Source organism: Protomyctophum parallelum (genome assembly GCF_964188405.1).
Source record: "Protomyctophum parallelum genome assembly, chromosome: 7".
NCBI lineage: Eukaryota > Metazoa > Chordata > Actinopteri > Myctophiformes > Myctophidae > Protomyctophum > Protomyctophum parallelum.
In genome coordinates, this window is record NC_139705.1 from 9,788,345 (window position 1) to 9,799,987 (window position 11,643).

General features: G+C 43.1%; 1 protein-coding gene across 1 annotated transcript in view; it reads right to left on the bottom strand.

The window, feature by feature from the left end:
* LOC310861536 (uncharacterized protein) overlaps window positions 1-1,615 on the bottom strand; it is a gene marked incomplete at its 3' end in the record, with an annotated part of 11,168 nt that extends 9,553 nt beyond the window's left edge. Inside the window, exon 1 of the mRNA XM_083769022.1 lies at window positions 601-1,615. Coding sequence (XP_083625148.1) covers window positions 601-757 — 157 coding nt within the window. The 5' untranslated portion in view covers window positions 758-1,615. The remainder of the gene's footprint in view (window positions 1-600) is intronic.
* Window positions 1,616-11,643: the final 10,028 nt, after the last annotated feature.

Genomic DNA, 11,643 nt, shown 5'->3' on the forward strand with positions numbered 1-11,643 from the left:
CAAACTGGTCAGCTGGTTACCTTGCAAACAATGATCCACTATTAAGGAACCCTAGAAGTATACATGTTACACCTATTGCTACCTTGAAATCAATTATCGGCAGTTGATGAAATTACTTATAGGCTAAATGAACTGTAAACTTCCAGAAAATACACAAGTGTTGGTGTATTAGTTCTTAGTTGTTTAAGAGGTTCAAATAAAAAGGTATGCACACAGCAGGAACACACACACACACACACACACACACACACACACACACACACACACACACACACACACACACCCCTATTCCCCTTAAATTACTTTAGTTGTCTGTCACATGTGCACGACTGTTTAAGTGCAGCTCTATCATGTGTATCAGTAGGTTTGATCTATCAGGTTGTGTGTGTGTGTGTGTGTGTGTGTGTGTGTGTGTGTGTGTGTGTGTGCGTGCGTGCGTGCGTGTGTGTGTGTGTGTGTGTGTGTGTGTGTGTGTGTGTGTGTGTGTGTGTGTGTGTGTGTGTGTGTGTGTGTGTGTGTGTGTGTGTGTGTGTGTGTGTAAGAGAGAGAGAGACAGCTGTAAATGCTGCTAAAGTTCACAAACATATTATTATAACACACCTCTCTTCCTCAGGGCGATGTGTGGACTGTGGTTGGGGGAGGCCAGATGGTAGGAGAACCTCATGGTTCTGTACTGAGTGGAGAAGGAGTGGGGTAAGGGTTCCGTGGCAGAGCTGTAGCCGACCAGGGCGCTTCTCGGCCGGTTGTTCAGCTGCATGCCGGTCGCCTGCCCTGGACCAGGGAGACCAGGGACAGAGCGTCAGGCGGCGGGTTAGATTCCTGATAGTTCCTGCGTTCGGACTCGGAGTAAATCCACACACACAGCATGTGATAGACCTTGTGCCCGGCGTCTATGGGTTGTGGGTTCGAATACATCCCACGTCGAACACTGTCATCCCCCCTCCGTGCCTCCCATCTCCCCTTATCTATTGCAGTGTGACTGACTGTGATCTAATAAAAGACAAATATAATCAAACTGTAGACCATTATTACGGCACGCGCCATTAAACTGTCTGTGAATTGTTCTTGTTCACTTTAAATTGCTTTACCCCCATAAAACAAATAATGACAAAAACAACTGTTGTGATCAATTATTGAGTCATTAGTCTAGACTATAGATTCCAATAGTGTCCTTGATTGTAGAATGGAAACGAACCCAGCAGCTGCTCATCACATCTGTAGCCTATGGAAAAGTTTTTTTCTTTTTAAGTTTTCTCTCTGTCGGTAACGCCGGTAACATTATTCCTCTTCTTTTATCGACGTCCGTTTATTTTTCCTCTCTCTCCTCCTCTCAAAAAAGCTAGGGGAAAAGGCTAATCCAAATATGCAAACTCAGCGTTCAACTGCATGCTTTCCCCCACTTTTCCAAAAGTCTTTTCTCCTCGTCCTCCGTCCGTCAGTCATGATCCACCTCCGTTTATCGTGAACTTTTATTCCCCGTGTTCTCCTCCAGAAATGAATAGGCCAGTTGTATGGCGACCAGTAAAACCAGCATAAAAAACACAACGGGTAACGGTGGTTTGACTCAAATTCGTTCTTTGTGTGAAAAACATTGGACAACAGAATCAAACTGACAAACCCTTAACTGAACCCAGCTCCTTCCCTCCTCTCTCTCCTGTATGTCTACCCACCACGACATCTGAAACCATTCCTTAGCGCCCCCCACTCCCTCCACCCCGGTCTGTTTCTCATTTTCTCTCCTCTTCTGAGACTGAAATTTGCTAAGTCAAGACGTTGAGGATTTCTGCTCAGTTTATCTTTCTTTTTTTCAGTCCCTGGCCTGAACCCCATTCATCAGCTTTAACAACAGCTATGTACTAGCCTACTTCTACCAGCAATAGCCTACAATACTTTAGTTTACTGGAACAGGAGTTGCAATGCAAAAAATGTCAAATAGGCTAGCCTACTATGCTGCTAACCAGACGGGGGTGGGGGAGTGTGTAGTTAAATGTGTGGCAGTGGCCTACACTGGTAGACTTTACATATGCCTATACATAGTTATACATGTCATGGAAATGTTTTGCTATAGTAGTTGCATTACATGTAGCCTAATATGTAGTTACATAAGATAACGATATAAGCCTATAGTTAGAAAAATAGTTATACATTAAATTATACTGTAGGCCTAGATGAAAGCTGTAGTGGCCTTGTGGTTAAAGGGATATATTTCACACAGAAAATCATTTGGTCATTTCATCGTCTACTCAGTCTTATGTGATCGATTCTCGATGCTCGATTCACTCAGTATTTAGATATTAAATATTAATTTTAGATGCCCCGCTCCTTTCCTATACAAACCCATTGTAACTTCAAACTCCATTTTAAGACGGAGGAGACTAAAGGGGCAGCTAAAATTAATATTAAATATCTAAATACTGAATTGAGCAACTTAAAAACTGTCTGGCGTGTTCACATAAGACTGAGTAGACGATACAATTACCAAAAGTCCCTGTGAAATATATACACTACAGAAACAGGAGATACAGTATATATAGGCTGCCCATATGTGCTATACCCACTTCTGAACCACTGGTTCCCAAGGCTACCTACTTACTTAATGTAGATAGAATTATACGTGTAGTAGCAGGTACTGGCTGGATAGTTAGTTATGCAGGATATGTTGTTAAATATAAAATATGTAGGTATGACTGTTATTGTAGTCAGGATGCATGATGACTGACAGTGACAGTTGGTAGTTAGGTAATGGTTGTATGACAAACTAGTCAGGTTGTGGTAGTCAGGACTCAGGACAGGTTGTACAACTGTAATTAACTTATCAAGCCTTCACATTAAACACTCAGCATTGACACTTTCAATAGTTTGTAAAAAAAAATAAAAAATAGTTTTATTTGGTAAAATTGTAATGCAAGTGAAAAATCTTATATAGGCTTAAAAGAATCATGAATACAGTTAATCATATAGCCTACAGTTAATAGAGAGAGACAGGTGTACTGTAGGTAGACAGAGAGACAGACGGATATCTATGCGTCAGCCAGTGTGCTCAGCGATGTTCTACTCCTCAGACTGTAGCGAGGCTGGATGATGATGATGATGAAGGTGATGATGGCGGTCATGTGCATATAAAGAGAAAAATGTGTTCAGTGACAGTTGATAAGGATGTTACAGTAAAGATGTCCCTAATCCAAGATAAATGTCAATCAATCAGCAACAGGTTTTATACATATAGTCCTAATCAAAGATGCGTACAATCAACCTACCACTGCTATCATGTTTACGTACAGTCCTACTTTAAGATACAATCAAATGCTATAGTTTATGGGCCTTATCTTGCGTGCCTCCTTACCCCGTATCCATAAACTAATTAGCCATAATTTACTATTTTTAAATAGTTCAACTAGCTGATCGACATCGACATGTTGTGAGCTTGTAGATTGTACTCTATTTTGTACTCTAAAATGTTTTTCAAAAAGCGCATAAAACAGGGCCCTGTATTCCTAATCCTAAACACCACAATCACTGCAGTTTATTTATTCCTAATCCAAGATATAGTCTATCACTGCCATTAGTTTCAATTTAACCTGGCTAGAATCTATCACTGCCAGCATATTTATATTTTCTAAACTACAATCAAAGATTATCTAAACACTGTAAATGTCGCCTTGCAACTTGGATAAAGGAGTGACAGACATTGTTGTGCTCCAGACACTGTTAGCCTCAACGCTTCAAACCATAGAGTGCAAAGAATATGGACGAAGGGAGCATGACATCACACCTTGGTTTCTCTACAGAGTAGTACAGAGTCAGACCAATTTGCGATAAATGTCTTGAGTGCAAAAAGTGTGCTACTGGTGTGAAGGGGAGCGAGGGGTAGCTCTTCATACAGTAGAACCCAATCACAAGGTAGTTGTCTTTATCAAAAAATATTAATGGGCACATAATAAAAACACATACCATGCTGTGTGAAAGAATCTGTGTGAAACGAGTGATTGAAAACAAAGTCTTCATGAAATGTGTAAAGTTGGGTCAAGTGACACACACACACACACACACACACACACACACACACACACACACACACACACACACAAAATAACTGTCATGGGTGCTCCCCCCCACCCAAACGCCACTTCGGGGAGAAAAACAAATGTGTTTCCATTTTCTTCATGGGTGCTCAAGCACCGACACACCCACATAGTCATCGGCACGCACACACTCACACACTACCTTTTTATCCACCAGGACATTGTAAACCACAGATGATGATGAGGAGGGGAGGATGTAGGAGGCAGAAGTGCGACGGCCACGTCTCCCAGGACTCTTATGGGTAAACAATAGCATTGCGTCTTCGTCTCTTTCCTTTTCCGTTCTTCTTGATCTCTCCTCAGTTGTCTGCATCTCTCCTCTGATCTTATCCTCTCCTCTCTGATATTAGAAGGGGGGAGGGGGGGGGGGGGGGGGTGAGTGAGTGAGCTGAATTTTACAGAGACAAACTGTACAGACAGTATTTATTAACAGTCATTGTACAAGTATTGTTGATATGAGTTTAGAGTGGTCACTAAAATTAATAATAAATAAATCAATAATATCTATATCAGTGGTTCTCAAACTGGGGTCCGGGCCAGGGGTGCTTGAGGGAGTTCCAGGGGGTCCCCAGCAAAATGAGAGTTAGGAACCAAATGGACCCTTATGAGACCATTTGTACACTCCCGAGTTAAAATAACACGGTTTTTACAATACAGTATAAATTGGGGTCCCAGAGATAGAAATGCTGTTAACGGAGCGTCCGTAGCCTAATGCATGTCATACCGGGGGTCCTTGAAATGATAATCACTGCCAAAGCCATACAAATGGGGGTCCGCAGGTTGATATATGACAATTTGGGGGTCCTTGACATGAAAAAGGTTTGAGAACCAATGATCTATTCTATATAACATTATTATTGTTCAAATTACAGGGCCACTGTGTAACTAATTAAATAACAGTCTTACAAATATGTTCATAGGTTTGGTATTTATTATAATGCACCCCCCCCCCCCCCCCCCCCCCATCCAGGCATTGGACTGAGGCACTGGACTGAGGTAAAAGGGGAAAAAACAAACTAGGACAACGTGTTGAGTCATTCACAAGAAGAGAAGGAGGCAGCAAAGGCAGGTTTGCTCGTCCTTACTGGTTACACCACGGGTCCTTAAAGACAGACCCCGAGTGACCTAGAGCTGGGTAATTTGTCCACACACACACACACGCACACACACACACACACACACACACACACACACACTTTACCCGTTTCTCTACCGGGTCACTGTAGATCACAGGTGAGGAAGAGGCGGGTAGGATACTGGCGGATCGACGACCCCGTCGCCCAGGACTCACAGCGGCATTTCTGGCTAATATTAGCATCCCGTCTTCGTCTCGTTCCTTCTCCCTCGTTTCTGACCTCTCCTCTGTCGTCTGTCCTCCTTTCCTCTCCTCTCCTCTCTGGTAATAGAGGGGGGAAGAGGTGAGCGAGTTGAATTTTCGAGAGACAAACAACTGTCTGTACTACGGAGACAGACAGCACTAACTGCCGGAGTCACCACACAAACACACACACCTTACCCGTTTGTCCACCGGGACACTGTAGACCACAGGTGAGGAAGAGGAGGATAGGACGCAGGAGGAGCGACGACCCCGTCTCCCAGGACTCACGGCGGCATTACGGGTACTCCGACTATGCAGCGTGGAATTGTGGGTAGTGTTGTCATGCACCAGAGTACTGGATGTAATGTCAGGACAGAGCAGTGTGTTTTCCGACGTGTTGACAGTACTGCTTAACATACCTGACACACACACACACACACACACACACACACACACACACACACACACACACACACACACACACACACACACACACACACACACACACACACACACACACACACACACACACACACACACACACACACACACACACACACACAAGGTGAGTCGGTACAGTAATAACAGTTGCATGAGGTGAGACAGGTAGGCTACTACTTGTTGCAAGATAAGTGAGTTGGGTACAACAACTGTATGAGAGGCGAGACAGGTACTAACTGCAAGACCACGTATTGGCAGGTGATAGAGGTACTAACCACTGTGAGAGAGTTGAGACTGGTCAATTGAGCTGTCTGCAGTAATCATGGATAGATTGTACGCCATTAGCTCCCCCGTTCTTCTCAAAATCCTCTCTCCTCCTCTCCTTTCCGCCCCCTTTCTCTGGGTCTGAGATAAAGAGAAGAGTATTATGCAACATGTCTTACAGTACAGTAATAGGGAAGTCCTTCCTTGGGCATGGCAAGTTGCACAGTGAACTTGAGATCTTTAACCTCCCCAAATCTTCCCACTTCCGCATTCCCATCACTGCATGTCTGTATGCAGATCACAGATGGATAAATACCAACCAACGATTGTGTTGAGATGAGTACTCTTTGTGTCCGTTTGATAAATGGGGGCCATTAAATGGTGGTGTGGTGCACTGTGGTCATTGCTATACTAGTGATTATAATATAAATGTCAAGTCACTGAAGACAAAACCCTTACTGATAAATTCTCTTCTCCTCCTCTGTCCTCCACCGCTTCTCTCCCTTCTCTTGATGCAGACAGACTTCGTCTCTCTAGAGAGGGTCAAACACACAGAGAGACAGATAATTTGGCAGAATTGTATTTGGGTTGAAATAATTTGTCATATCAGACCGATTCATCAGGTTTGGATGGATGGATGGATGTATAGATGGATGGATGGAACTAGATGGATAGATGGAGGCATACCAGCCTGTTTCAGAGATAGCTGCAGGCTGCTGTGAGTCTGTCTTAGTTGACTCAGCAGTTCCAGACTCTCCTGCACCGGGTCTCTGTAGCGAACAAATGCATAGACCAAAGCCAACACACTCACACACACTATGGACTTCCTCAGCATGCACACATACACACTCACTGATTCCTAAAAGGACAGAGAGAGAGAGAAAGACAGAATAAAAACGTTTCATTTGAAAACCATCCACCATTGAAAACTGGATAGAGATAAAAGTCCACACGTATTAATAGGCATGGGTGCGCACTGCCCACATGTTATATGAAGTCACTGCCCATGACAGGAATGTAATAATAATTAAACTGACCATGTGTTGATGTGATGGTCTGTCTGAGTCCAGCACCTTCTGGTAGATTAGCCTCTCTAGATAAATATTCATACAGACCAAGACTAATAACACAAACCTGTACACACACACAGACACACACACACACACACACACACACACACACACACACACACACACACACACACACACACACACACACACACACACACACACACACACACACACACAATATTATTGATGCTTCACATTCTCTCCACCTTTCCTCTAGTCTCCATCCCATATATGTCACACACTACTACCTGGCCCTGGCCGTGCGTGCAGTTGCGGTGAGCAGGAACGACAGACAGAGGGCAGCAGCATTGAACAGAACCGATGACAGACTGTGAGTTTCTGTCAATAGGAAGTTGTGGAGAAAGGACATCCTGTTAAACAGCTCTGACATCATCACATGCTGTTCCCTGCTTGAATCAGTCATCTGGGAAAAAACTGAACGAACATCTAGTAGACAGGGGAGGTAAAAGGGAGGGAGGAGTGACGGAAAAGAGAGAAAGAAAGAGATTTAATGTGGAGAGGGGGAAAAAAATACAATCTACAAATATCTTGAAGACTGTATAGCTGCGTGTGCACGCGTGTGTCTACCTTCTGTAGACTGAGACAGTGTGTGTTTGAGTTCTTGTCCATTTCTCAGTATGTCTTCCTGGGCCAGTAGGGTGGCACTCTGGGCTTCAACAATGTCCTCGGCCATCTGTCTTGTTGACTCCAGCTGTTCAGCGACCCCTGCAGAGCTCTCCGATAATCTGAAACACGCATGGAAATTTAAGAGCCTTTAGTTTAGATAAATCTGGTGCAATACACCCGATACAATACATTGGTTGTTCACTGTTGCTGTCAAATAAACAACATTTAATTTAAAAAACAAATTAAAAGTTGAGCTGACTGTTTAACATCAAATTAAAACAGTTTTGGCCAGGCGGTTTATTGTTTAAGGACCTTCACTTCATAGATTAGTTTTATGCATCATCTGACAATAGAAACTCTAGCTTTTCTGAAGGAGATTGAAGACTGGAGATTTCAAAGTCACACTTTGAAAGGATGTCTGAATATACTGTATGTTTTTGGGGTTGTTTTACTATATCTGAAAAACAAATACATCGAACAGAGAATTAAGTCATCTGAGATCTGACAGAATTCAGTACAAGGTCTGTGTGTGCATGTGTCTTCAGTGTTCATTTATTTTATATACAATCTCAGAGTAAAATAAATAAAACAGATGATTTTGAGTGTGTATAAATATGTGACATATCATATGTGTTTACCTGTGCATAGTAAGGTGTGCTCTGTGCTGCCAGGCCTCAGACTGGAGGAAGTGACACATGGAGTGTGTGTGCGTGAAGAACTCAGTGTAAGCATTAAATGCCACCACATCCATTTTTCCAGTACAGCTGCTGACTTCTGCACCCTCGGGGCATGGTGGAAAGGGTCGGCCTGACCTGAGAGACAGACAGACAGACATGTCTGGAAATATTAATTGCCAATTGCAGAGAGACCATGTTAATCAACTTGCTGCTTACTGCTACCATTACTACTACTATTCTCTCTAGGTCATCCTCAAGACGAGTCCTCCATCGACGCCTCCAGTTATCCGTTCGTCAGTACTTTGTGCTCCTGCAGCTTTCTCTTTGTACATCCGTGTGAGCGGTGCCCGTGTGGTTGGTTCCCACGGCACCAATTTGGTGCTAATAATAAAGTAAGCTTTTTAAAATGAGTGTGGAGAGAATGTCTGGAAAATTAGATTTGGCAGAGTTGTAATGTTTTTTGCTCTATATTTAGCCAGGGGTCATCCTTGGCACACTCTGACTCTTGTGTTCAGGAGCTCATGTGCTTAATCCACGTGGTCGGAGAGCAGGCTGATGTCGTCTGCATAGCCCAGGTCTGTCAGGACTACTGTGGGGTGTCGTCTCTACACCTCCTTGGTGTTATAGTGAAGCCAAGATCCTGCACTCGTCCACTAATAGCCTTCCTGAGTTCATAGTCCAGGACTATGATGAAGAGGAAGGGGGCAAGGTAGCCTCAATTTACAACACTAGATTTTTTTTTAAATATGTTGAATTTAGAGTTGCAACACCAACCATTGACAGCCAAAAGAAAACTTTGCAGATAGAAAGAGGATAATTCAAGCTTTCCGTACAGCTGCAATGTTGGTAAGTTCAACGTTGTTTCATACAATCAGATAGGACTTTTCGGTTTGGATGTATGCATTGTAATGTATTGCAAATTTGCAATTGTAGATTCAACATATTTAAAAAAAAAAATCTAATCTAGTGTTGCAAATTGCTCACTATTACAACAACGAGCATTACAGTAGTACTAGTTGTAGTTGAGTGGGAAACTATAATGAGGAAGTCTGTATGCATGTCACTCTCTGAAAATAATGTCCACTAGAGGGTGATGTGGCTTAACTATGCACAATTAGGGGCCTTATAATAAAGACACAATATATAAAATGTTTCTTCACATTCCAGTCATTTAATTCTGTCACTCCTTTCAAACAGTAGAATAGGTGCACAAAGATCAGATCATGACCTAGACCATGTATCGTTACAACTAAGCAATAATGGTGTGTGTGCGTTTGTGTGTGTGTGTGTGTGTGTGTGTGTGTGTGTGTGTGTGTGTGTGTGTGTGTGTGTTACCGCTGTAGATGACAGTGCGCAAACTTCAGAGCTATTCTACTCTGTTGATCAGCTGTGAGTTCCTGGCATCGTGAGTTGATATCTTCCAGCGCCTTGGTCCAACAGTCTCCGTATTTTGGCTGAGCAGCTAAACTCCACACCCTCTCCAGCTGCAGTTTGCCTTCATGCATAGAACGATCAGACTCCAAACAGCTCACGGCGACTAGAAACCAGTTTAAAGCGAGCAGGTAGAACACACCGACGATCATCATTGTGTTTCTAATCTAACACACACACACACACACACACACACACACACACACACACACACACACACACACACACACACACACACACACACACACACACACACACACACACACACACACACACACACACACACACACACACACACACACACACACACACACACACACACACACACACACACACACACACACACACACGGATAAACTCGTTAATCTTAAAAGCGTTTCAGAATGTATAATAGCTGTTAATAATTGCAGGCAAAAGTCACATAATAATAATCAAACCTTGCCTGTATCATGGTGTGAGACAAGTTATTTTGAGGAGACCAAAGAGCACACACCGGATACTATCTGTGTGTCATCAAGGTCAAGTGGATTTTCGGTCTGTTGTGGAGCGGAGTGGGTTTGTCGGGGTCAGGGCCAGGTCACGCTAAGGGTGCGCTTGGTTTGAGGTTTTCTATGGCCCAGGTGGGTGGCGGGGGGGGGGGCAATTTTTGGAAAATATGCCTGACATTTCGTCGTTTTCAGGGGCAAGGGCGGACTTTGGTGTTGTTCATGCCATGATGGCATTGATGGTCATGGTCTTTTGAAAGAATAATTAAATTTAAGGATGATTTTATCTGCAGTAAACAAATTGTGGTATTTAAAATCTGATCCAGGTTCAACCCTGGTAAATCAAAGTTACTGGATTGGTTAAAGATGGGGACTCGTGGGAGTTAAACATTTAGAATTAAAAAAAGACTCTGGTGTCTACATGACAAGATAGACACTGGTGTCTACATGACAAGATAGACACTGGTGTCTACATGTTGACAAGAAAGAGACAGGAATACAGTCAGCTGGTGCATTAAGGCCACTGCACTGTAGCCTCAGGCCATATGCCATTCTTTTGAGCGGCACAAGGCCAAACTGAGGGGCAACAACGGCCGTAACCATGGCCTTCGAGAGTTCGTGGCCTCCTCCTGAAATGTCTGCCCTGATTGCCATGGATGAATATTAAATGAAGATGGGTCATTCCTACTATTCAGTGCCATTCGGCCTAGTAACTTTTGTATTATTTTCTGAAAGAGGACATGTTCAGCTTTCAGAAAAACATCCATCTTCCATGTATCCATTGACACTGTAACAGGGGGGACAAATACAAATGGAAAATGCAAATGGGTCTGAATACTAGGAATGAGTCTGACCCATATAACACGGAATTTACACAACAGTAGGCTAGGCTACACACATTTGACCATGACCCACTGTTATTTATTAGGCCTACTCAAAGAAAATGTCATATCTTTCATCTCCAATGTACAGCACAGTGCATGTTGTCACTATATAGTCTACAAGCAGCTGTAATTCCAGGGCTGTACTGTACACAGATATAGACACTAGAACACTAGCCTGATCTTTTGCCCTCTGGACAGCATTGTGCCCTTTTGAAAGTTCGTTTTTTGTACAGTTTGTTCTTTGTATAGTATGTGGCCCATGGTGACATTGATCAATTTTGAATTAAAAGCTTCTAATTTACTAAATTATTTGTTGCCCAAAATGTCTGTGAACGCCACTAATCTTGCAGCTGGCTGATGATGT